General features: G+C 41.3%; 2 protein-coding genes across 2 annotated transcripts in view; both read left to right on the top strand.

Annotated features, from left to right (window-relative positions):
* LOC136676786 (deleted in malignant brain tumors 1 protein-like) overlaps window positions 1–24,052 on the top strand; it is a 62,523-nt gene extending 38,471 nt beyond the window's left edge. Inside the window, 16 exon segments of the mRNA XM_066654008.1 lie at window positions 1,671–1,973; window positions 5,440–5,758; window positions 6,599–6,897; window positions 7,045–7,360; window positions 7,816–8,114; window positions 8,242–8,544; window positions 18,351–18,659; window positions 19,906–20,217; window positions 20,333–20,647; window positions 21,332–21,655; window positions 21,820–22,140; window positions 22,283–22,625; window positions 22,721–22,755; window positions 22,991–23,305; window positions 23,548–23,604; window positions 23,699–24,052. Coding sequence (XP_066510105.1) covers window positions 1,671–1,973; window positions 5,440–5,758; window positions 6,599–6,897; window positions 7,045–7,360; window positions 7,816–8,114; window positions 8,242–8,544; window positions 18,351–18,659; window positions 19,906–20,217; window positions 20,333–20,647; window positions 21,332–21,655; window positions 21,820–22,140; window positions 22,283–22,625; window positions 22,721–22,755; window positions 22,991–23,305; window positions 23,548–23,604; window positions 23,699–23,898 — 4,370 coding nt within the window. The 3' untranslated portion in view covers window positions 23,899–24,052.
* On the top strand, window positions 9,067–14,841 carry LOC136687598 (CD5 antigen-like). The gene is made up of 14 exons (XM_066662103.1): window positions 9,067–9,079; window positions 9,132–9,410; window positions 9,588–9,893; window positions 10,262–10,561; window positions 10,807–10,863; window positions 10,958–11,107; window positions 11,237–11,332; window positions 12,729–12,812; window positions 13,284–13,346; window positions 13,467–13,535; window positions 13,739–13,801; window positions 13,902–13,964; window positions 14,071–14,133; window positions 14,305–14,841. The coding sequence occupies exons 1-14, from the start codon at window positions 9,067–9,069 to the stop codon at window positions 14,418–14,420; spliced, it is 1,722 nt and encodes a 573-aa protein (XP_066518200.1). The 3' UTR covers window positions 14,421–14,841.
* Window positions 24,053–27,588: the final 3,536 nt, after the last annotated feature.

The following is a 27,588-nucleotide window of genomic DNA, read 5'->3' as shown; positions in this document are numbered from 1 at the left end:
ATTCTTTATAATCAAATTATTACCTTAAAAATGAACAACCTGTTGCCAAGCTTTCTTTGAAGAAGTCTATGTCATGTACTATAGCACCAATAATGAACTAAATGCAAATAGATAAACAAATCAATGAATTTCCAATTATTACTTTTTAATAATGAGACCTATTAATGATTTAATCTAAATGTATCAATGCAGGTGTTTGTGAAAGAAGTTTGTGGATAAAATGACTAGCCTTTGTGCAGTCTGCTCTGCTATGGGCAAATTTGACCCCCCTTTTCTTCTCCTGGTCTTCTCACCATCTCCTTTAAGATGAGACTCACACACACACACACCCCACAGGATAAAAAGACAAATAGAAATTTAATACATTCAGCTTACTTCTTAGTAATTAAACATTCAATATGCTTATTTGTATTTTATTTACCAACATTTAGTTCATTCATAACATTTTTACCCTTCATTCAATATTGTAAACACCTCCAACAAATCTCTTCAAAAAACAAAATATGAAAAAAGGAACTTATGTGTTTTATATTTAGAACAAAAGTCAGGAAGATACAGTGTAAGAGCACTGTAAGGTATGATAAGGTACACTCTATGGAAGTTTCAAATTAAGCTCTGAGACACTTACAGTACAGTTAGGATGCACATTTAAGTATATGGACTCCCTCCCATAAGTCTGGATCAAGAGTCGTCCTCAGATCACGCTCCCGTATGTCCTTAAGTGCAGTCCAAAAAAATGGAGACACATTAAGTTACATAGTGTAAATCTTTGAAATGAACCCCTCAAAGTCACAGTGTCTTGTAACCAGTTGAACAATCTCTGTCTGTACCAGTCACAGCCCACCTCTGCCCATATATTTAGTCCGTACAATCATTCATTCGTTGTTTGTAACTGCTTTTTCAGTTCAGGGTCGTGGTGGGTCCGGAGCCCACCGGAAACCACTGGACGCAAGGCAGGAACACACCCTGAAGTGGACACCAGTCCTTCGCATTGTGACTCATACACACACACACACCTACGGACACTTTCGAGTTGCCAATCCACCTACCAACATGTGTTTTTAAACCGCGGAAGGAAACCGGAGCACCCGAAGGAAACCCACGCAGACACAGGGAGAACACAACAAACTCCTCATAGACAGTCACCTGGAGCAGGACTTTAACCCACAACCTGCCACTGTGCCGCCCAAGTTTTGTCCATTTAAAATGATCTATTTAGGGCTTTAAAACCTTAACCATATATAAATGTGTATACATTTGCCAGTGTACAATGTACAACAGAAAGGGCTTTAAAACCTGCATTTAACCCATCCATGGCAGTGAACACATATACACACACACACACACACACACACATTATAGAGGGGCAGTGAACACAAGCTGACTCAAAAGTGTCCGTAGGTGTGAGTGAATGTGTGTGTGTGTCTGTGTTGCCCTGTGAAGGACTGGCGCCCCCTCCAGGGTGTATTCCTGCCTTGCGCCCATTGATTCCCAATGTTAATATTTTAACTCTTAATTTGTTATTAATTATTACAGATTTAAAAGTCTAAATGAAATTTTGTCTGTTAGTAAAGCTGTGAACATCCTGGTGTTTATCTGAACATTTTAATTAAGTTTCAGAGCTGTAGGAGAAATTAACTAAATGAGTATATGTCAACACATTATTTTAGAAGTCCGACTGGTTGGTGGTTCTCGCTGCTCTGGGAGAGTGGAGGTGCTTCATGGAGAGACCTGGTCCACAGTGTGTGATGCTGGCTTTGATCAGCAGGATGCAGAGGTTGTGTGTAGAGAGCTGGGCTGTGGGCGTCCTGTGGAGGTGCTGGGAGCAGCTGCTTTTGGCCGAGGGGAGGTCCAGGTGTGGTCAGAGGAGATTCAGTGTAGAGGAAACGAATCTCAGATTTACTTCTGTCCAACATCATCTTCACTCAGACACAACTGCACTCATGATAATGATGTGGGACTGGTGTGTGCTGGTAAAGTATAAATATTTTAAATCTATGTAAACCTATATAAATCTGTTGCTATACACATTTCAGCCAAAATTGTAACACCATTTTGTTTCTGCTCTCACTGGGTCTCAAAACACCAGCAGAACTAATTTGCACATAAATAAACATAGCACAAAAGGTAAGCAAATTTGTTTGGTAGATTATTTATTTGTTGAAACAATGCTTCTTGGCAATAAATCCTATACCGTCAGAAAGCCTCTTAATCTCCCTTGTGCCACATTTGTAAGGAACATGCATATGTGGGATTGACTTGAGACAAATGCTGGTTGGAGAATGGGATGCCAATTCCACAGCTGAGGCTCTAGTTTGTTAAATTAATAAATTGTTAAATTGCCAATATGTCTTGTTTCTTCAAACTTCAATCGTCCAGTCACACACCAAATGAGTCAATGGCAGAATAAGCTGTTTGGCAATAGCAGAGAGGATATGGCAATTTTTTCATGGGCGAAACCCACATACTCAGCTCTACTGCTCATCCCACAAATGCATGTTGCTTACAAATGTGGCACTATTTAAAAGCAGTCAGTCTCCAGGATTTTGGGGTTGTGGGTTCAAGTCCAACTCTGGGTGACTGTCTGTGAAGAGTTTGGTGTGTTTTCCCAGTGTTTGCGTGGGTTTCCTCTGGGTGCTCTGGTTTCCTCTCACGGTCCAAAAACACATGCTGGTAGGTGGATTGGTGACTCAAAAGTGTCCGTAGATGTAAATGAGTGTGTGTCGCCCTGTGAAGGACTTGCGCCCACTTCACGGTGTGTTCCGCCCAGTGAATCCGGGTAGGCTCTGCACCCACCTCAACCCTGAACTGGATAAGCAGGTACAGAGAATGAATTAATCTATGAAAATGCAGATGTTCAGTGACACAAGGGAGTGCAAGCATAGGCATAATTTTGAGAATTTTGAGACTCTTTAAATATGGAGATAATTTGCCACTGCTCACAATGCATGACAGGTACGCCTTCCTACAAAACCAACTCTGCTTGCCAATCAGTTTTAGGGGCACAAAAATCTGTTAAATCTCACATATATTGAGTGATTTAACAATAAAGTGGGCATTACTCTGGCATGGAAGAAAAGTGAAGGACACAGAAAAAAGGATTGAAAACCCAATTTTTCTTTTTATTTATTTATTTGCTTATATTTGTATTCATCTCTATGATGAGTGTCAAACTATGAATAAATAAATAGATATATTAGATATTAGATATAACCAAATATTTTAGGCATTCACTGAGAGCGTAGAGAGCTATGACATTTCCCCTCTGGTTGTTAGGTGGTAGCTATGGTGTTGCAAGAATTTTGCTAATATCTGGGGCTGTTGCTGACCCTGGAATGAACAGAAGGGTAGTGTGAATGGTAAACTAAAAACAGGCACAATTTTCAGAGATACAAGCTGAACTGCAAGGTCTGTCACATCATAGTCAGATCAGACCATCCTTTGTTTATTGAGCAGCAGGGAGCTCCATGGAAGAAGACCTAGAACACTCCACTGTTGAAGAAAAAAAAAGAGTGGATTTGGCTAAAATGTATATTGACAAGCCACAGTGCTTCTGGGAGAATGTCTTGGACAGATGAAACAAACCTGGAGCTTTTTGCCAAGTCACATCATCTCCATATTTACAGGCGCAAAAATAATGCTTTCACAGAAAAGAACACCAAACCTACTGTGAAAGATGGCAGAGGCTATCAAAGCATTCTGGAGTGAAAGTGCCCGAATGTTCTGTCGTAGTCGCAAGTCATGGGTCATCCAACAGGACAATGACTCAAAACACACAATAAAAGCCCTCAAAATAGGCTAAGAACAAAACACCAGACTGTTCAGAAGACGCTTTCTATGAGCCTGAGCTCTGATCTGAAAACTATTGAACATCTGTGGAAAGTGCTGAAGACGCCTTTCAGACAGCCAGAGCAGAAGTTGCTCAGGAAGTGTTGGCCAAATTACCTTTTGACAAGTGAGAACCTCACGTTCAGAGCTACAGAAACTATTTTAAGTGACTGCCTCTAAAGATTGTGCAACAAAATAATAAACCATTTTCACATTTGGTGGCAATAGGTATCACAGCATTGAAACAATTGCCACTTGGGGCTTTTAGTGTTAAATGTCATCAGTTTTAGCAAATTTTTCCAACAACTTTAACAACTTTACATATTTTAGGTCCTGTGACTAAACTGAAATGCACAATATTGCTTTTAAGAATTTGTTTCGGCCAGAATTCTCAAGTTTTCAGTGTAAGCCCTTGAGAAATAAAAGAAAAATATATTTTACATGCTTTGTAGTTATAAACAGTACAAGGTAGAAAAGTTTGAGAACCTCTGCTCTACAGCAAACACCCACACTACATTAATACTACATTGATATTAGCATTAGCTGATTTAGCTTCATAATATGTGTGGAGCCAACTGTGATGAGTAGAACATGAACTAATATATTTCAACAGCTGCAGTATACTGTCCCCCTTTACACACACACACACCTTCTCATATTCTGCCATCAAAAATCTGGTCACCCTAATCATCTTCCTTAAGAAATAAATGATCATGTTTAATATTGTTGACTCATTTGTTCACCTGGATTCTTTATCTTTCTTTCTATCTATCTATCTATCTATCTAATATTAAAGATTAAAAATGAGGGATCACTGTATGTGTGTATATAAGATTATATATATATATATATATATATCTTATATACACACATACAGTGATCCCTCATTTTTCACGGGGGATGCGTTCCAAGACCACCCGCGAAAAACGAATTCCTGCAAAGTAGAGGAAAGATATTTTTGTATGTATTTAACGAGTGTTTGGATGTTTAAAACCCTCCCTATTCTGTTAACAACCCACCCTTTGCATTAAACAGTCATTCTAGAATGTTTTTCAGCTGGAACTACATGTGATATCCTACCAGTTTCTTTAATGGAGTAATTCCTAAGCTGTGATTTAGTGTAAGTAAATTTCACTCAGATGTGGACATGAACAATACAAGTACTGTACGTAAGAAATACTTGTAAATGATATATTTTGTCACCTACAGGCCTAGTCTAATACATGTAAATAATAAAAAAATGCTTTTAATTTACACACCATAAGAAAATGATATTTTTAGGCACCTTGTCTATTCATGTTTCACGGTTTTCCTAGATTTTTCCTCAATATCCACGATATAGCGGCCATAAGCCCCCTTGAAAAAACCCGCAAAGTAACAAATCCGCGAAAGAACCGCGAAGTTGCAAGGGATTACTGTGTATATATATATATATATATATATATATATATATATGTATATCTCAAAGTCCAAGTAAATTGATGACAGCACAGTGGCACAACTAGGTAGTGTTGCTGTCTCACAGATCTCAAAGTTCACTCTTTGTAAGAGATGCAATATCTAACTCACTCTCTCTGTGTCTCCCTCCCACTCTTTCTCTCTCTCGTACAGACAGTGAGAGGTTGGTGAATGGTGGCAGCCGCTGTGCTGGGAGAGTGGAGGTTCTTCATAGAGGACAGTGGGGAACAGTGTGTGGTCGTGGCTGGGATATGAGAGATGCTGCAGTGGTGTGTAGAGAGCTGAACTGTGGGGAGGCTGTGAATGTCCTACAATATGGTTATTTTGGTCCAGGATCCGGAAAAATCTGGATGGATGATGTGGCCTGTAGTGGATCAGAGTCTACACTGAAGAACTGTGGATCAGAAGGATGGGGTATAAGTGACTGTGATCATAGTTTAGATGCTGGAGTCACCTGCTCAGGTAAACTGCTGTCAGTCATCACATGAATTACAGTCTGTGTTAATATTATCATTAACATCACACCATTCATTTTACTGAGGATTCTGAGTGTAATTAGTGGTGAATAACAAGACTCTTTTACACCAGTGTTCCTGAACAGAGACATGAGAGATGTGTAAATACAGACTGTAGGGAAGTGAAGCAGCCAAACACTTTTCAGAGTGAAGGAGCAGATCATATAGTTTCTCACTAAAAGAAGTCGACTGGTTTATACTTCTCACAACACAAGCCCTTTCTCTCACTGTTCATCCTGAGATCACTGTGGAGGAACAGGATGAACATTAGGGAGAAAACTGAGAGGAGAAAGAAAAGGTGTTTACTCTGAGGATGGTCAGGTTCTTTATTATAAATCTTCTGTAAAACAGAACTCTGTTGTAAAGAGACTCAGTGTAATGCTCATGTTTCAGTCTCCTTTGTTAACTGCTCTATCAGGACACACACGACACTAACCCTCAGAGAAACACTGTTACAGAACAGCAGCAGTTTTAAAACACACTGTTTTCACCTGCTTTTTAGTGACTAATGTCACTCCAACTCCAACTACATTTCCCAGCAGTCCACACTCTAAACTACATCATAGTGTCATTTGTGGAGGAAAACTGGAATATAGTGAAGATCACAGCTCTGAATATATACTAAATATTAAAGATGAGGGAATTTTTTACTCTCAACAGCTTTTAGCTTTATTCACTGTAAAAATGATCATTACTGTCATCATTTACCAGGAAGACAGTGTGTGAATCTATTATTGTTCTTGTGATGTGCACCGTCCTAATGTAACTGAAATACACACAGGTCACAGAAAGTCCAGACTCACTGATGGTCCTCACCTGTGCTCTGGGAGAGTGGAGGTGCTTCATGGAGAGACCTGGTCCACAGTGTGTGATGCTGGCTTTGATCAGCAGGATGCAGAGGTTGTGTGTAGAGAGCTGGACTGTGGGCGTCCTGTGGAGGTGCTGGGAGCAGCTGCTTTTGGCCGAGGGGAGGTCCAGATGTGGTCAGAGGAGCTTCAGTGTAGAGGAAACGAACCTCAGATTTACTTCTGCCCAACATCATCTTCACTCAGACACAACTGCACTCATGATAATGATGTGAGACTGGTGTGTGGTGGTAAGATGTGAACCATATCAAGAAACATGTTGTTGCTGTCTCTACAAAACCTCATATCCCCTTGTTAACTTTTATCATGTTGGAAAGAAAAATGAAAATTACAAGTTGCCATTTTCACCCAGTTCTATGTATCTCACTCTTGTACAGACAGTGTGAAGTTGGTTGGCGGAGACAGTCGCTGTGCTGGGAGAGTGGAGGTTCTTCATAGAGGACAGTGGGGAACAGTGTGTGGTGATGGCTGGGATATGAGAGATGCTGCAGTGGTGTGTAGAGAGCTGAACTGTGGGGAGGCTGTAAATGCCCCACAATATGGTCACTTTGGAGCAGGATCAGGACCAATCTGGCTGAGTTATGTGGACTGTAGTGGATCAGAGTCTACACTGAAGAACTGTGAATCACGAGGATGGGGTAAACATAGTTGTCAACACACTGATGATGCCGGAGTCGTCTGTTCAGGTAAACTGTGGTCAGTCGTATTTAAAAATGAAATGGAATATTATCATTATGAATACATCAGATTCATTTTACTGAAGGTTTTTAGTGTAATTTACCTTCATCTCTTTAAAATGTTTTAAAACCAAAGGAAAGTTTGAAATATCACATCTATACAGTCAGTTATTTTTGTAGCAAAACTGAGGGATCTAACAATTTCGTCTTTAAAATACAGTAATTACACAGATCAACCATAACATTATGACCACCTCCTTGATTTTACACTCATTTAAAATATGATGACAATGATTAGTGTGTGAGTGGGATATAAGAAATATCTGCCTATGAGAGAGAAATTAATAACAAAGTCAGGAAAGCAATGTTGCACATGATTTTTTGCTTTTTTAAGTAAACACAAGTACCAAATACCTTATATATGCTGCCCACAATTTATATTATAATACACACAGGTCACAGAACGTCCAGACTCACTGATGGTCCTCACCTGTGCTCTGGGAGAGTGGAGGTGCTTCATGGAGAGACCTGGTCAACAGTGTGTGATGCAGGCTTTGATCAGCAGGATGCAGAGGTTGTGTGTAGAGAGCTGGGCTGTGGGCGTCCTGTGGAGGTGCTGGGAGCAGCTGCTTTTGGCCGAGGGGAGGTCCAGGTGTGGTCAGAGGAGCTTCAGTGTAGAGGAAATGAATCTCAGATTTACTTCTGTCCAACATCATCTTCACTCAGACACAACTGCACTCATGATAATGATGTGGGACTGGTGTGTGCTGGTAAAGTATAAATATTTAAACTCTATTTTATAAGTTCACTTCTCTGCTTGTCACACTTTGTGAGCAGTGGTCTGCACTTATCTGAGCTAATTCCTGTAATATGATGTTCATTCAGGTCACACAGAAGCTCGTCTGGAGAAGGGCTGGGACTCGTGTTCTGGTCGAGTGGAGCTCCAGTATCTCAGTGAGTGGGGCACAGTGTGTGATGGAAGCTGGGATATGAGAGCTGCCAGTGTCCTCTGTGGTCAGCTGAAGTGTGGGAGTGCTGTGGCTGTGTTGGGGTCAGACTGGTTTGGGGAGGGGAGTGACCGGATCTGGGCTGATGTGTTTGATTGTCAGGGAAACGAAACACACCTGTCACAATGTCCCATTTCATCATGGAGTCGAGCTGCATGCTCTCATAAACAGGACGCTGGAGTCATCTGCACGAGTAAGATCTAAAACTGTTCACATCCTCTTAGAGTAATATGTAATATAAAACAAATCTATATTAATACTTTTTTTAACTCATAATTCTCCTCTCCAGACTCTTCTCTGGCTCTTCATGAGGGGCGAGTGCGGTTGTCTGGAGGGAGGGAGTGTGAGGGGGAGGTGGAGGTGTACTTCAGTCAGGACTGGAGGAGAGTTCTGCTGGACTCCTGGAGTGTGTCTGAGGCCTCTGTGGTCTGCAGACAGCTGGGCTGTGGCTCTGTGCTCAACTTCTCCTCCTCCTCTTCATCCAGTCCTGAACACACACACACGTGTGTGAGGGGTTTCAACTGCTCTGGGAGTGAAGCTCATCTGGGGAACTGCAGCAGTGCAGAAGTAGTAAACTGCAGCTCCAGAGAACAGCTCTCTATCACCTGCTCTGGTGAGAATTACAATATCTAATTACTAAATGTGGCTAATGTACATAACCTGAATTATCATTTATTATAATCATTACTGTCCTTTTTACAGTCAGATTAGTATCATGTGGAGAAACCGTAAATTTATCAACCTAACACGAATATGCTCTGTGTGTGTGTGTGTGTATAGACAGGTTTAACAGCTCCGTCAGACTGGTGGGTTCTGGAGGAGCGTGTGCAGGAAGGCTGGAGGTCTTTCACAGCAGCTCATGGGGGACAGTGTGTGGTGACTTGTGGGATATTAAGGATGCGCAGGTGGTGTGCAGACAGCTGCAGTGTGGAGAGGCCCTCAGTGCCCCGGTACCAGCCCGGTTTGAACCTGGAACTGGACCCATATGGCTGAATGAGGTGCAGTGTGAGGGGAATGAGACGTCCCTGTGGAACTGCAGACATCAGCTGAGTGAAGAAGGTGAATGTGGACACAAGTAGGACGTAGGAGTGGTGTGTTCAGGTAAAGTCATATTACAATTGTTAACATGTACAAGCAAGAAATGTTTACATTTTAAAGAATATTATCGATTAACACGCCCTGATTCATTCAATAATAGATCTGCTAAAGACATAATAAATCCTCTTCCTCTCACAGAGTATAAGGAGATCAGACTCACTGAGGGCTGTGAGGGGACTCTGGAAGTGTTCTACAATGGGACCTGGGGTAATGTGTGTGAAAACGGGATGACTGAAGAAGCCGTTAGTCTGGTCTGTCAGGAGCTGAACTGTGGAAAATCTGGAAGTGAGAGAAATGGAAAAGCGAGAGTGGAATCAGCTCCTAACTGGCTGGACTTTGTGAAATGTAGGAAACATGACTCCACTCTGTGGCACTGTCCAATTTCCCCCTGGGGTCAGAACAGCTGTGATAACCGTAATGAAGTGGCACACATCACCTGCTCAGGTAGGCAGTTCTACAGTTTATAGAGAAAGAGTGTACAATTAAAATTACACACACCACATACGCCATCAGAATCACATAAATAATGTATGTTCTTATTCCAGACGAGGGAAAATCATCACACACTCCTCGAACATGCTTTTTAGCTCCGCACCAGAAACAGTGCTCAAGTAAGACTTTTAAACACCAAGTATCTCAGTAACTGCTTTTGTGTTTCTTTTAGATGAGAATGTGTCTTTATCAGAGAAACGTAAATATAAGTATCACGTGATGATGCTGATAAAAATACAATGTATTTATTAATTTATGGGATCTGTGATTAGATTTGTCCATTAGTGTAGCTGTTTCCGTGTGTGTGTGTGTGTGTGTAGATCACCTGCCTCTCAGACTGAGTGGAGGAAATAGAAGCTGCTCTGGGAGACTGGAGGTCTATTATAACTCTGAGTGGGGGTATGTCAGTGATGATCTGTGGGACATCAGGGACGCTCAGGTGGTCTGCGGGCCGGCGCTGAGGGCTGATGGGAGTGCTGTCTTTGGTGCTGGTGAAGGGCCAATCTGGCTGAACAGAGTGAAGTGTAGAGGGAATGAGATTCACCTGTGGGACTGTCCTCATTCCCTGAAGAACCACACTGACCGCTCCCACAGACAGGACGCTAGAGTCACCTGTGCAGGTCAGAGACCACTGGAGTTAGGAGTTTGTGTCTTTAATCAAAACTGCTGTACCCCAGGGTAAATAAAGCTTCACTGAAAGGTGCAGTGATACCCTTTAGTTAATAGCATCTAATACTAGTCTCACACATGCAGTGTTCAAACCGTACGGCTTAAGAATACAAAGTCAGTTAATGTTAAGGAAGTTAATAACCTTTGTTTTACAGAGTTTATCTTTGTATTTAATGTTCCACTTCTGTATTTCTAGAGATATCTGTGCCTACTACTACTGCACTCACCACAACCACCTTCTCCATCACCACAGGTACTGTTTTAATCTCTTAGAGCATTTTTAAATAGTTTTTCTTAAAGATTGTTCAGAGCTGTTCAATGTTTCTGTTCTTTGTCATTATTTCCAGTTGATCGGTCAAAGGGAACAAACAGTACGACACATACTCAAGCTGTTCCCTTCATCTATCCAGTGTCTCTCCTGGTGCTGGGAGCGCTGCTCTTCCTGGCCTTAGTGCTTCTGTTTGTGATGTTTTATCAGAACAGAGTGCTCAGGAGAGGTAGAGAGATTCAGAAATCATCTACAATCCACTTTCTGTACATTCTCTAAACATCATTAGTCCTTCAATCTGTCATCAGTCTTCTCTTCTACTGACCTGGCTCCCTGTTTCTCTCTGTGTCTCTCACAGTGCTCTCTAAGAGGAGGCGTAAGACTCTGACTGAAGCAGTCTATGAGGAGATCGACCGCAATTACATCACTAAAAGACTCCCCTCCACTCAAAGAGGTCAGTGATATGTGGAGCATTCTATATTAGTTTTTTTTATTAAACTGAAGTTCACTTACACCTGAGATCACAGAACACACGCCACAGTGCAGTAATTAAAGAGAAGTTTATTTTTCTGTAATAAATCATTTCTTCATCACAGCTTCAGTACAAGATGGAGTTGATGTGGAGAATATTTACAGTAGATTTATTCAATATCTCAATATTCCAGATTGTCTAATGAGTGTTTTATTCTTCTCAGGCCAAGCGTAATAGGGACACAGGAAAAACAAGTGCAGACCACTTCATATTTAGTTCTGTCACGGCTCAGGTTCAGAAAGTCACGATAAATACAATCAGAACTTTTACTGAATATTTTGCAAGAGGCTTGAAAGAGTTCACACACAAAATATTCACTTTGAAGAAGACAGTACAGTCACTATTACACAATGCTGAGATATAATATCAGTTTTGTAAATTCTCAAATATATTCCGCTAGAAATTCGTTTTTTTACAGTTACTGTGTTCTCTTTCTTTTTTTAATTCAGGCCGTTTTAACTACTGTTTATTTACATGCGCCTTTCTCAGTGTTAGTTTCTACAGGCGACAGAATGTAACTGCAGCACCATTTAAGGTGGAACCAGAAATCCGAAAAAGAAGCTGGAGAACAATAAACTTAACTTCATCCTCGTCATTAACATTCAGTCTGTAAAGTGTGTATAAAGTCCACTGGGTTTAATCCCAGTCTGGGAAGATCCTCAGAGGGTAAATGGACTGATCTCACCTAAGTGCAGTGTATAATCCTCAGAACTGAGTCCAGGCCACAGTGAGCTGCTCCAGACTTTAATGAAGACATTCCTCAGTTCAGAAGTCCGTTATAATCCAGAAGACACCGGGAGACAAAAGCAAATAAATAACTGAATAAACGGAGAGAAAACGCCTTGTGTGAACAAAACCGAAAGTCCAAACGTTTCACTTTCCCACAAAGAGCTCAGTGAGAATTAGCATCATAGCATTAGCGAGGTTAGCATTAGCATAACAAACCACCATTAACAGTCCTGACAGGTGCTGAAAGACACACAGGCTCCACACAAAACAGAAAAAAATCCTCACATCGAACGGAAAAGCAGCAGCTCATCAATAACGGATCAAATGAAAGAAGGCGCTCTGAAAACAGAAAACTTCACTGTCTGATTATAAATTGATTTTAAAGCAGCATCAACCAACTCAATACTACAGCGCCCCCAGTGTCCGCACACTGTAACTACACCAGCAGCACACAGCAGAACAGACCCCTGGAGCCTCTCACTGTAGGGGGTGAGGACTCAGGCCTGTAACGTTCTCTTGGTGAATGTGATGTTGTTGAAGCAGGTTATTATACAGTGAACATTTCCAACCATAACCCCCTGTTCATGACTGTACTTCTCTCCTCTAACAGGGAGTATCCTCTCTGAAGAACAGCGTTCAGGATATGAGGATGTGGATGAGGAGCTGCTCTCGGGTGAGAGGATCATTGTTGGTTAATTGGTCAGTTTGGGCCGTACAGAGAGGGGGGATTAGGGTGGTCTCATCTCTGAAGTGCTTTTATTTCATAATGGCTCCATATTCTCAGAGCTGGACGTGTACACAGTGTTGAAAGCTGATAAAGTAAAGCCTGCTGCTGTTATTGTCTTGATTTGTGGCTGAGTCTTGACATGTCTGGCCCAGACTGAAGGCGTAGGTTTAATAATCCTACTTCAGCACTGGTGTAACATTAGTCTCTGGGGGATGATCTCGCTCTTTTGTTTTTAATTGTGGAAGTAGTTTGTTGCTTTGGTGAATGATTCTGTTCATCTGTAGAAAAGTAATTCCAGACAGATTTGATTTCCTTTAGAATCTTAATAGAATCACTTACTGTCGCTCACAAAAGACGCAGAAGAGATGTAGAACTCTGAAATGACGCTGAATGAGTAAAGTTTCTCCTTGTTTCCAGCAAAGTCAGTGACTGAGGAGAAGGCAGAATATTATGATGATGCTGCCCCCAGTGGTCTGATAGGTGAGCTCCTCTCTTAAATAATCACATGCATTTTGTTCTGTTTCCATTAAACCACAGTGTAAAACTAGGACTGCTCTGTTTGTAAAGTCTGTGTGTTTTTATTTGATTTTGGTGAAACAGAGACAGAGAACACAGCAGAGAGCTATGATGATGTCCTCACTGCTGGACAGATCTCTGAGAGCGCAGCAGGTGTGTGAGTGTGTGTGTGTGTGTGTGTGTGTGTGTGTGTGTTCTGGTTTCTAGTTTAGAGAGAAAAGTAAGTAAGTACGCAAGTGCAGTGAAATAACTTTTCACGCTGGTTTAGATGCAGTCGAATAGTACACACACAGTTCATAGAACATCTTTAAAAGTCCCCACCACTGTTCTTTAAACGTGTGTGTGTTTAGGAGCAGAGGACGTATCAGAGAGTTATGATGACATCATCAGCGCTGACCAGAACTCACCTGGAGGAACAGGTACGACTCGTAATGGAACAACACTGTAATCTCCAACATGAACACAGTCACTGATGATACTGGGGCTGATTTAATGTCCTCTGTCTCTACATTTGGACAGAAGACATGACAGAGAACTATGATGATGCTGTTCCCACTGGACCAAGCTCCAACATTATGACAAGTAATGTTTTCTTCATGTGGATAAATAATGTTCAACTGAAGCTTCAACACAGTCCCAATGTCAGCTCTGTTTCTTCTTGTTCTCATTGATCTCCATGTTGGTGCAGTGGACGCAGCAGAGAGCTATGATGATGTGGTCACTGCTGGACAGGATGGAGGAGGGGGAAAAGGTGAGTGTCTGATCTTGAGCGACTGGGAGTTTAAAGTCAGTGTGAATGTGGAGTGGGCTCCTTTTCCTTCTGTATCATGACGTATTTCTGAGTGAAACGCAGCGTCAGAGTCTCTGTCTCTGAGCGAGCTGAGTGTCCTCACTCAGTGATAATAATGGATTGATTTTACAGACTATGAAGACGTGGAGGAGGAGCCTCAGACAGAGATGAATCATGTGACTGAGAGACCACACCCAGTGTCTTTCCTCAGGAAACTACATTCAAACCTCTTCAGACGCAACAAGTGATTCTGTTATAGATCAGAATTCATATTTTATAGGAATATAAACATTGTTTATTGTAGCTTTACAGATCTCAGAGAGCACACTGTGGTATTAAACACCTCCAGGAGTAAAACACCAGCCTCAGTGAGCTACACTCTCAATACAGATGTGTTACAACAACATGCAGTGTACTATTTTGAACACATCTCTATGTCCAGGTCAGAATGAGAGTTTCTTATGGTGTAAGTGTGTAATGTGTGGAATCTGCTGCTGTGGTCTGAGAGATAATTCTGTTCTCCTCTCTTCTCCAGATGTTGAGCAGCAGTAGACCACTGGACACTTGATAACTGTTAATCTGTCTCTCTCTGACTCTGTGTGTCTCAGAAATGATGTGTTACAGAACAGAAAATAGATTAGACACATTACAGAACAGACTGTATATTCCTTTACCATTTTATTACATTATCTTTGTACTTTTTTATTGTGAATCTTCAGTCATTTCTGACCTGTTCTCACTGAATACACTCTTTAAATAAATACATCAAAGTCAGTCTGGCCTCATTGCATTTGTTTTTATTATAAAATACCCGTTAATAATCTTCATTCCATATCAATAATTCAAATGCATGTATTAGCTATTCTCTCACCTCTTGAGCCTCTCCTCCTGTCCCGGTCATGGCAGTATGGCTGCGGCTAACTCCAAAAAGGATGCCACTCTTTTCCCAATGCCATTCTTACCCAGTTCAGCTACACTCTCCTCTGCTAGGCCCACCTCCCGCACCTCTGATGGGAGTTTCATGATCAAAGCCCATTGCAGGCCATCAGTGAGGCTCATTAGGGTCGACTAATCGCTGGCTCTACGGAAAGGGAGAGGGCCGCTAATTTAAATACACAACAGTTATTAACAGCGCCTTCAGAATGCGGAGAGGGCCCCCCACCCTCAATGTTACTGTGCAGTAGTAGTGTGTAATACATAATTGGGAAGCGGCCTATGAACGGCGCTGTATTTCACACAAAAACCACTAGAGGGCACACTAACACTCCACCGCTTTATAAAGCCCAGTACGTGCTGTAATTCACAAAATCACCACTTGAGGGCGAGTACCCCTTTACTCATTAGAAGTAAATTAAATGTTTACAAAATGTTTGTTATATTAGTGTTATTATTATTAATAATTATCGTACTATTATGTAACCGAGTAATATGTATATTTAATGGATATAGAATTATAAATTGTTTTTTTTATTTAATAATAGGATTTTTTGTCTTTTAGTTTTACCATTTACTCCAATCAGCCGTAACATTAAAACCTCGGTGCTTCTAAGTTCATTGTCCAGTTTATCAGCTCCTCTGACCACACAAGAGACGAGTTTAATCCAGCTGTTGCTCTGCATACTTTGTTAGCCCACTTTAACCCTGTACTTCAGGAGTCAGGACCCTCACAGAGCAGGTATGATTCGGGTAGTGGATCATTCACAGCGCTGCAGTGACACTGACGTGGTGTTGTGTGTTAGTTTGTGTTGCACTGTTAGTGGATCAGCAACAGCAGTACTGCTGGAGTTAACTTTATTTTTAGATTTAGTTTTTTTATATACAGCCAATCCACCTACCAACATGTGTTTTTGTTCTGCAGGAGGAAACCGATACAGACAACACTTTCACAAACTACCTGATGTGTACTAGGTATTCAGACACAACACCGTCGCATACTAGATTTGTGTACTACCCCATTTTTCAGAGGCAGCCGTAGTGTAAAGCCTTCCCAGAAGAGCTTCCAGAAGTACCTTTAGTACAGTAGTACAGTAAACAGGGGACAAACTCCTTATTATTCATTCATTGGTAGAAGCGTAGGATGAGCCGGTGTCCACAAACTTCTGTCCAAATAGTGAATGTGTGGCTGCACTTCACAGACATTTGAAACCCTTTGGCTTCACCTTGTGGAGAAAACTAATTTCTACAGGGATTGATCCACAGCGATTTTGTAAAACTATTTATCAATTAAAATAAATATCTTACATTAATACACTTTATTAATTATTATATTTATTACATTATAATTTAGTCTATATAAAAACTTCTGTGTGCATTTATGTTTTGTAACTCAAAAGTAAATTTGGTTTGTAAGTTGTTTTCAGAGTGAGTTAATCAGAGTGTGTGTTTATCAGTGTGTGTGTTTATCAGAGTGTGTGTTTATCAGTGTGTGTGTTTATCAGTGAGTGGATCAGCTGTGTGCAGGTGCAGCATTAAAGCTCTTCTCCACTGGAGTGTTTCCTCTCTCTGAAGTCAGTCTCCTGTTTGCTGGGGACCCTCTCAGCACACTGCCATCAGCGTCTCTCCTCACACAAAGACAAACACCTCGAGAACCTAAGGAGGAGTTCTGTCCATCAGCGTCACACTCTTTTGATGAAAATGGAGAAAGAAGAAAATGCCTCCTCTGATTTGTCACTGAAATGTTTGATGATTTCCTCTTCTCTTTCTAATAAGGTAATAGTGAGTGTGATTGGCGGCTGGGGGAGCTCTCTCTCTCTCTCTCTCTCTCTCTCTCTCTCTCTCTCTCTCTCAGTTTCTTCAGTCTCTCTGGGGGAGTGGAGGTGAAGTGTGTTCTGCTGCTGAGGTGAATGGACTGTGTGCAGGTCAGAGGGAGATGGACAGCTGTGTGACTCTCATTCTCCTGTTCTCCACATTCACTCTCTCCACAGCTGGTGAGTACACTCTCTACTGATCAGTGAGATAAACAATTTGAAGACTTCTCTCTTCACAGCGTTGAACAACAAAATCTCAACTTAATAAATATATAAAAAAGCAAGGTAAATAAAGGCTGTAAATTCTTGTTTAAACAGTTTTCATTGGTGTGTGTTTAATGCTGAATCTTATTATGTGCCAGTAGCATGTTACAGTGTCGTACACACACTTTCCTTCACGGGCAGCGCTTCATTTCACTTTTCACACCTCAGATACAGATTTTTACAGCTTCTTTTTATAATTCTGACAAAACTGTGTAGAATCTTATTGCTTTTCCTCTCAGTTTCCAGGAATAACTGTAATATTGTTATATTTTTAGTGGATTTTGAAAGAATTCTTTACATTTCTGTATAAATATGTCCTAAGAATAAATATAAAGAACGTAAATAAAGAAATGAGAGAACAATATTAAACCTGATCATTTATTTACTGAGGACAATTGTGCAGTGGAACAGATCTGTGAGTGGGAAAAGTATGTGAGGCTTTTCTTTGAGGATCTGGTGTGACCCTCTCATGCAGCAAAAACATATGAACTGACCACTTCAGGTCCTTCCCCAACACTTCTTTTAGATGAAGGTCCAATGATATCAGTCGTTTGAATTTGTTCACACTCTGTCTGATTGTGGATTGTTGGAGGCCAAACACTTTACAGATGCTTTTACAACCTTTTCCACCCTGATGAGCATCAACAACTATTCGTCTGAGGTCTTTGATCGTGCCGTGATTCTCTTCCACAAATGTGTTTTGTGAAGATCAGAATTCGACTGACCCCTGTTCTTTAAAGAAAACACAGTGCATCCTCTCACCTGACTGTTGTCCCATTGATGGAAAACACTCTAATTTCACCTTGGAGTGAGCTGTTAATCCTAGAGGTTCACATGGTTTTATCACTCACTGGTTTGTAAAAGTGGGTCGTATTCCTTAAGAAATAAATGCCCAGGTTTAATTTTGTCGACTGATTTCTAATAGAGCTCTTTATTTTTAGACTTGAAAGAAAATCTGATCATGTTTTCAGAGAAATTTATGCAGAAATATACAAAACTCTAAAGGGTTAAAAAAAAAAAAAAAAAGCACCATTGTGTTTGTATATTAAGCTCAAACTGTGCTTTCAAAACTTATTTCATCACTGAATTCACCACGGTGTACAGTGTCAGTGTGTGTTTACGGACAGATAGAAATGTGTTCTCTCTTTCTCTCTCTCTCTCGTACAGACAGTGTGAGGTTGGTGAATGGAGACAGTCGCTGTGTTGGGAGAGTGGAGGTTTATTATAATGGAACGTGGGGAACAGTGTGTGATGATGGCTGGGATATGACAGATGCTGCAGTGGTGTGTAGAGAGCTGAACTGTGGGGAGGCTGTAAATGCACTGAGTAGAGCTCACTTTGGAGCAGGATCAGGACCAATCTGGATGAGATATGTGGCTTGTAGTGAATCAACATCTACTCTGAAGGACTGTGGATCATTGAAAAGGAATAATGGTGGCTGTGATCATGGTGAAGATGCTGGAGTCATCTGCTCAGGTAAACTGCTGTCAGTCATCACATGAATCACAGTCTGTGTTAATATTATCATTAACATCACACCATTCATTTTACTGAGGATTCTGAGTGTAATTAGTGTTGAATAACAAGACTCTTTTACACCAGTGTTCCTGAACAGAGACATGAGAGATGTGTAAATACAGACTGTAGGGAAGTGAAGCAGCCAAACACTTTTCAGAATGAAGGAGCAGATCATATAGTTTCTCACTAAAAGAAGTCGACTGGTTTATACTTCTCACAACACAAGCCCTTTCTCTCACGGTTCATCCTGAGATCACTGTGGAGGAACAGGATGAACATTAGGGAGAAAACTGAGAGGAGAAAGAAAAGGTGTTTACTCTGAGGATGGTCAGGTTCTTTATTATAAATCTTGTTGTAAAGAGACTCAGTGTAATGCTCATGTTTCAGTCTCCTTTGTTAACTGCTCTATCAGGACACACACGACACTAACCCTCAGAGAAACACTGTTACAGAACAGCAGCAGTTTTAAAACACACTGTTTTCACCCGCTTTTTAGTGACTAATGTCACTCCAACTCCAACTACATTTCCCAGCAGTCCACACTCTAAACTATATCATAGTGTCATTTGTGGAGGAAAACTGGAATATAGTGAAGATCACAGCTTAAAAAACATCAAACACGTTTTCCTCCTTCTGTGTTTCAGAGAAAATACAGCAGTCTTCCAAGTAAATGTTTATATTTCTGTTTCATTATTAACATGTTTATTGATTTAAAAATACAAATCTTTAAAATAAAAACAAAGGAGAGTTTACTCTCGCACCTTTTTATTTTTATTCACATAACGACCCCCTTTAACTTCATTAGAATCAATGGGTCCCACTGCAGTCCTGTGGACCCCCCGCCCCACGTTTTAAACTCTCCTCCACCACAACACACTCGATTCAGCTCGTCTTTGTTCTGGGACAGGAGACATACACACTCCATACTGTATTCTGTATCACAATCATTGATTCTACAATTTAAAACATGAAATTAATTTACTATTTTCTTATATAAAATGTCATACCACACACAGGTCCATACAACTTTTAAAAACTTTAAGTAAGAATTGTAAGAATAAGTAAAAATAAGGTACGTACACAAACAAATCACAATTGGGGACCACCTTTTAATTCAAATACTGTCACCGTTCACCAAGAAGTGTGTGAATCTATTACTGTTTCTGTGCTGTGCAGTGTTCTAATGCAACTGAAATACACACAGGTCGAATCGTCAGACTCACTGATGGTCCTCACCTGTGCTCTGGGAGAGTGGAGGTGCTTCATGGAGAGACCTGGTCCACAGTGTGTGATACTGGCTTTGATCAGCAGGATGCAGAGGTTGTGTGTAGAGAGCTGGGCTGTGGGCGTCCTGTGGAGGATCAGAAACCAGCTGCTTTTGGCAGAGGGGAGGTCCAAATGTGGTCAGAGGAGCTTCACTGTAGAGGAAACGAAACTGAGATTTACTTCTGTCCAAAATCATCTTCACTCAGACACAACTGCACTCATGATAATGATGTGGGACTGGTGTGTTCTGGTAAAGTATAAATATTTAAACTCTATTTAAAAGGTTCACTTCTCTGCTTGTCACACTCTGTGAGCAGTGGTCTGCACTTATCTGAGCTAATTCCTGTAATATGATGTTCATTCAGGTCACACAGAAGCTCGTCTGGAGAAGGGCTGGGACTCGTGTTCTGGTCGAGTGGAGCTCCAGTATCTCAGTGCGTGGGGCACAGTGTGTGATGGAAGCTGGGATATGAGAGCTGCCAGTGTCCTCTGTGGTCAGCTGAAGTGTGGGAGTGCTGTGGCTGTGTTGGGGTCAGACTGGTTTGGGGAGGGGAGTGACCGGATCTGGGCTGATGTGTTTGATTGTCAGGGAAACGAAACACACCTGTCACAATGTCCCATTTCATCATGGAGTCGAGCTGTATGCTCTCATAAACAGGACGCTGGAGTCATCTGCACGAGTAAGATCTAAAACTGTTGATATCTCAGAGTAATATATAATACACTGCTAAAAAATAAAGAGAACACTAAAATTACATTTATGCATTACATTTACATTAAATTTATGCATTTGGCAGACGCTTTTATCCAAAGCGACTTACAAAAGAGGATCTAGCATTCGAACTACAGCACAAATTATACAAAATACCTTACATTAAGTGCAATATGCCAGGAAGTAATAAGTGCATTAAAGAAAGACATTCAGTGCAAAAGATACTGTCGGAAGAGCTGGGTTTTCAATGATTTCTTGAATGAAGAGAGGGTTTAAAATAACATCCTAGATCTGAATGAAATATTCCAGTTGAAAATCTTCATTCATTACAGTGAAATGATCAAAGTAAATCAAAATTATTATCCCATGGAGGTCTGGATTTGGACTCATACTTGGATTCATAAAAGTGAAAAATCAAATTACAGACTGATCCAAATTCAGAGGAAATTCCTCACAAGTTAAAATGAGGCTCAGTAGTGTGTGTGGCCTCCACGTGCTGCTATGACCTCCCTACAATACCTGGGCATGCTCCTGATCAGGCGGTGTGATTGACTTGGAGTTACATCCTGTTGTTTAAGTTCTCTTTATTTTTTGAGCAGTGTATAAAACAAATTATGTTAATATTTTATCTAACTCACCTTCTCCTCTCCAGACTCTTCTCTGGCTCTTCATGAGGGGCGAGTGCGGTTCTCTGGAGGGAGGGAGTGTGAGGGGGAGGTGGAGGTGTACTTCAGTCAGGACTGGAGGAGAGTTCTGCTGGACTCCTGGAGTGTGTCTGAGGCCTCTGTGGTCTGCAGACAGCTGGGCTGTGGCTCTGTGCTCAACTTCTCCCCCTCCTCTTCATCCAGTCCTGAACACACACACACGTGTGTGAGGGGTTTCAGCTGCTCTGGGAGTGAAGCTCATCTGGGGAACTGCAGCAGTGCAGAAGTAGTAAACTGCAGCTCCAGAGAACAGCTCTCTATCACCTGCTCTGGTGAGAATTACAATATCTAATTACTAAATGTGGCTAATGAACATAACCTGAATTATTGTTTATTATAATCATTACTGTCCTTTTTAGTCAGAACATTAGTATCATGTGGAGAAACCCTAACTATCAACCTGACCTTCATATGTTTTGTTTGTGTGTGTGTGTAGATAGGTTTAACAGCTCCGTCAGACTGGTGGGTTCTGGAGGAGCGTGTGCAGGAAGGCTGGAGGTCTTTCACAGCGGCTCATGGGGGACAGTGTGTGGTGACTTGTGGGATATTAAGGATGCACAGGTGGTGTGCAGACAGCTGCAGTGTGGAGAGGCCCTCAGTGCCCCGGTACCAGCCCGGTTTAGACCTGGAACTGGACCCATATGGCTGAATGAGGTGCAGTGTGAGGGGAATGAGACGTCCCTGTGGAACTGCAGACATCAGCTGAGTGAAGGGGGTGAATGTGGACACAAGGAGGACGTAGGAGTGGTGTGTTCAGGTAAAGTCATATTACAATTGTTAACATGTACAAGCAAGAAATGTTTACATTTTAAAGAATATTATAAATTGAATCGATTAACAAGCCCTGATTCATTCAATAATAGATCTGTTAAAGACATAATAAATCCTCTTCCTCTCAGAGTTTAAGGAGATGAGACTCACTGAGGGCTGTGAGGGGACTCTGGAAGTGTTCTACAGTGGGACCTGGGGTAATGTGTGTGAAAACGGGATGACTGAAGAAACCGTTAGTCTGGTCTGTCAGGAGCTGAACTGTGGAAAATCTGGAATTGAGAGAAATGGAAAAGCGAGAGTGGAATCAGCTCCTAACTGGCTGGACTTTGTGAAATGTAGGAAACATGACTCCACTCTGTGGCACTGTCCATCTTCCCCCTGGGGTCAGAACAGCTGTGATAACCGTAATGAAGTGGCTCACATCACCTGCTCAGGTAGGCAGTTCTACAGTTTATAGAGAAAGAGTGTATTATTAAAATTACACACACCACATACGCCATCAGAATCACATAAATAATGTATGTTCTTATTCCAGACGAGGGAAAATCATCACACACTCCTCGAACATGCTTTTTAGCTCTGCACCAGAAACAGTGCTCAAGTAAGACTTTTAAACACCAAGTATCTCAGTAACTGCTTTTGTGTTTCTTTTAGATGAATGTGTCATTATCAGAGAAACACCCTCTGAATTCAGAAATCAGTCTCTGAAACGTAAATATAAGTGTCATTTGATGATGCTGATAATAATACAATTTATTTATTAATTTATGGAATCTGTGATTAGATTTACATATTAGATTAGATATACATATGTGTGTGTGTGTGTGTGTGTGTAGATCACCTGCCTCTCAGATTGAGTGGAGGAAATGGAAGCTGCTCTGGCAGACTGGAGGTGTATTATAACTCTGAGTGGGGGTCTGTCAGTGATGATCTGTGGGACATCAGGGACGCTCAGGTGGTCTGCAGGCAGCTGGGCTGTGGGCCGACGCTGACGGCTGATGGGAGTGCTGTCTTTGGTGCTGGTGAAGGGCCGATCTGGCTGAACAGAGTGAAGTGTAGAGGGAATGAGATTCACCTGTGGGACTGTCCTCATTCCCTGAAGAACCACACTGACCGCTCCCACAGACAGGACGCTGGAGTCACCTGTGCAGGTCAGAGACCATTGCAGTTAGGACTTTGTGTCTTTAATCAAAACTGCTGTACCCCAGGGTAAATAAAGCTTCACTGAAAAGGTGCAGTGATACCCTTTAGTTAATAGCATCTAATACTAGTCTCACACATGTTCAAACTGTATGGCTTAAGAATACGAATGGTCAGTTAATGTTAAGGAACAGTTAACCTTTGTTTTACAGAGTTTATATTAGTATTTAATGTTACACTTCTGTATTTCTAGAGATATCTGTGCCTACTACTACTGCACTCACCACAACCACCTTCTCCATCACCACAGGTACTGTTTTAATCTCTTAGGGCATTTTTAAGTAGTTTTTCTTAAAGATTGTTCAGAGCTGTTCAATGTTTCTGTTCTTTGTCATTATTTCCAGTTGATCGGTCAAAGGGAACAAACAGTACGACACATACTCAAGCTGTTCCCTCCATCTATCCAGTGTCTCTCCTGGTGCTGGGAGCGCTGCTGTTCCTGGCCTTAGTGCTTCTGTTTGTGCTGTTTTATCAGAACAGAGTGCTCAGGAGAGGTAGAGAGATTCAGAAATCATCTACAATCCACTTTCTGTACTTTCTCTAAACACCATTAGTCCTTCAATCTGTCATCAGTCTTCTCTTCTACTGACCTGGCTCCCTGTTTCTCTCTGTGTCTCTCACAGTGCTCTCTAAGAGGAGGCGTAAGACTCTGACTGAAGCAGTCTATGAGGAGATCGACCGCAATTACATCACTAAAAGACTCCCCTCCACTCAAAGAGGTCAGTGATATGTGGAGCATTCTATATTAGTTTTTTTTATTAAACTGAAGTTCACTTACACCTGAGATCACAGAACACACGCCACAGTGCAGTAATTAAAGAGAAGTTTATTTTTCTGTAATAAATCATTTCTTCATCACAGCTTCAGTACAAGATGGAGTTGATGTGGAGAATATTTACAGTAGATTTATTCAATATCTCAATATTCCAGATTGTCTAATGAGTGTTTTATTCTTCTCAGGCCAAGCGTAATAGGGACACAGGAAAAACAAGTGCAGACCACTTCATATTTAGTTCTGTCACGGCTCAGGTTCAGAAAGTCACGATAAATACAATCAGAACTTTTACTGAATATTTTGCAAGAGGCTTGAAAGAGTTCACACACAAAATATTCACTTTGAAGAAGACAGTACAGTCACTATTACACAATGCTGAGATATAATATCAATTATGTAAATTCTCAAATATATTCCGCTAGAAATTCGTTTTTTTACAGTTACTGTGTTCTCTTTCTTTTTTTAATTCAGGCCGTTTTAACTACTGTTTATTTACATGCGCCTTTCTCAGTGTTAGTTTCTACAGGCGACAGAATGTAACTGCAGCACCATTTAAGGTGGAACCAGAAATCCGAAAAAGAAGCTGGAGAACAATAAACTTAACTTCATCCTCGTCATTAACATTCAGTCTGTAAAGTGTGTATAAAGTCCACTGGGTTTAATCCCAGTCTGGGAAGATCCTCAGAGGGTAAATGGACTGATCTCACCTAAGTGCAGTGTATAATCCTCAGAACTGAGTCCAGGCCACAGTGAGCTGCTCCAGACTTTAATGAAGACATTCCTCAGTTCAGAAGTCCGTTATAATCCAGAAGACACCAGGTGAAAAACCAAATAAATAACTGAATAAAGGAGATAACTCCTTGTGTGAACAAAACCAAAGGTCCAACCGTTCAACTTTACCACAAAGAGTAAGCGTTAGCATCATAGCATTAGCATAACAAACCACCACAACAGTCCTGACTGGTGCTGAAACATACACAGGTTTCACACAAAACAGAAATAAAATCCTCACATCGAGCGGAAAAGCAACAGCTCTTCAATAAGAGATAAAATGAAGGAAAGAGCTCTAAAAGAAAACAACTCTTCACCCTCTGATTCAGCTCCGTCTGATTATACACTGAATTTAAAGCCGCATTAACCAACTCAATACTACAGCGCCCCCAGTGTCCGCACACTGTAACTACACCAGCAGCACACAGCAGAACAGACCCCAGGAGCCTCTCACTGTAGGGGGTGAGGATTCAGGTCTGTAATGTTCTCTTGGTGAATGTGATGTTGTTGGAGCAGGTTATTATACAGTGAACATTTCCAACCATAACCCCATGTTCATGACTGTACATCTCTCCTCTAACAGGGAGTATCCTCTCTGAAGAACAGCGTTCAGGATATGAGGATGTGGATGAGGAGCTGCTCTCAGGTAAAAGAACCAGTGTCAGACTCCATTCCACTGAGAAATGGTTCAGTCACAGTTTAGAAATGAGAGAAATCTTTATAAAGGTGTGTTTCATAATCCACACTTATACAAAGACCGTTTACAGTAAATCCAGTTCTCTTAAATCCAGCACATGACACACGTCTTTAGTGTTTAGTTTCTATCCAGGTTGTGTTTGATGGGATTTTAGTGACATTTGTTACTGTTTGTGGAGCACAGTGTGAGGAACAGTGTCACTACAATGAACTAATCACTGAATACAGAGTAGTTACATGGTTAAGAATATGGAAATAAGGCCTGATGAAACAGTGTGTATTTCATCACTGTGTGTCTAAACTGGGGAACTACACGTCTAAATTCTACAACTTGTAAGTCACATTACACCCAAAAAATAAGAAAGACAACAGTGTCTCTAGTGTAAATGTTTCTGTCCGTCTCTGTGGAGTTCAGTGTGGATTTGTAGGAGTTTGTACAAAGCAGCTGAACTGAAAATCCTCACTGGTAGAGATTAGACTGTGAGGCAGGGTTTGAGGCTGTAATTTTAACATTTGAGTGCACAGTTTTTAGAAAGTTGTAGACTATTTTAATGTAAACAAATGCAGTTCTTAGAGCTCCACAGCTCTCAGAGGCTTGTGGGTGATTCTGACTCTGAACGTGTTTCATGACTGTACTTCTCTCCTCTAACAGGGAGTATCCTCTCTGAAGAACAGCGTTCAGGATATGAGGATGTGGATGAGGAGCTGCTCTCGGGTGAGAGGATCATTGTTGGTTAATTGGTCAGTTTGGGCCGTACAGAGAGGGGGGATTAGTGTGGTCTCAAGTGCTTTTATTTCATAATGGCTCCATATTCTCAGAGCTGGACGTGTACACAGTGTTGAAAGCTGATAAAGTAAAGCCTGCTGCTGTTATTGTCTTGATTTGTGGCTGAGTCTTGACATGTCTGGCCCAGACTGAAGGCCTAGGTTTAATAATCCTACTTCAGCACTGGTGTAACATTAGTCTCTGGGGGATGATCTCGCTCTTTTGTTTTTAATTGTGGAAGTAGTTTGTTGCTTTGGTGAATGATTCTGTTCATCTGTAGAAAAGTAATTCCAGACAGATTTGATTTCCTTTAGAATCTTAATAGAATCACTTACTGTCGCTCACAAAAGACGCAGAAGAGATGTAGAACTCTGAAATGACGCTGAATGAGGAAAGTTTCTCCTTGTTTCCAGCAAAGTCAGTGACTGAGGAGAAGGCAGAATATTATGATGATGCTGCCCCCAGTGGTCTGATAGGTGAGCTCCTCTCTTAAATAATCACATGCATTTTGTTCTGTTTCCATTAAACCACAGTGTAAAACTAGGACTGCTCTGTTTGTAAAGTCAGTGTGTTTTTATTTGATTTTGGTGAAACAGAGAAAGAGAACACAGCAGAGAGCTATGATGATGTCCTCACTGCTGGACAGATCTCTGAGAGTGCAGCAGGTGTGTGTGTGTGTGTGTGTGTGTGTTCTGGTTTCTAGTTTAGAGAGAAAAGTAAGTAAGTACGCAAGTGCAGTGAAATAACTTTTCACGCTGGTTTAGATGCAGTCGAATAGTACACACACAGTTCAGAGAACATCTTTAAAAGTCCCCACCACTGTTCTTTAAACGTGTGTGTGTTTAGGAGCAGAGGACGTATCAGAGAGTTATGATGACATCATCAGCGCTGACCAGAACTCACCTGGAGGAACAGGTACGACTCGTAATGGAACAACACCGTAATCTCCAACATGAACACAGTCACTGATGATACTGGGGCTGATTTAATGTCCTCTGTCTCTACATTTGGACAGAAGACATGACAGAGAACTATGATGATGCTGTTCCCACTGGACCAAGCTCCAACATTATGACAAGTAATGTTTTCTTCATGTGGATAAATAATGTTCAACTGAAGCTTCAACACAGTCCCAATGTCAGCTCTGTTTCTTCTTGTTCTCATTGATCTCCATGTTGGTGCAGTGGACGCAGCAGAGAGCTATGATGATGTGGTCACTGCTGGAC

This window comes from Hoplias malabaricus, chromosome 2 (assembly GCF_029633855.1).
Source record: "Hoplias malabaricus isolate fHopMal1 chromosome 2, fHopMal1.hap1, whole genome shotgun sequence".
NCBI classification, from domain to species: Eukaryota; Metazoa; Chordata; class Actinopteri; order Characiformes; family Erythrinidae; genus Hoplias; species Hoplias malabaricus.
Note: the sequence above shows the minus strand (reverse complement) of the source record. Positions and strands in the feature narration are given on the sequence as shown.

Excerpts from the sequence above, each read along its gene's own strand:
- LOC136687598 (XM_066662103.1), top strand. Across the intron at positions 12,813-13,283 it reads GGATGAGGAGCTGCTCTCGG|CAAAGTCAGTGACTGAGGAG; the intron begins GTGAGAGGATCA and ends CCTTGTTTCCAG. Across the intron at positions 14,134-14,304 it reads GGATGGAGGAGGGGGAAAAG|ACTATGAAGACGTGGAGGAG; the intron begins GTGAGTGTCTGA and ends TTGATTTTACAG.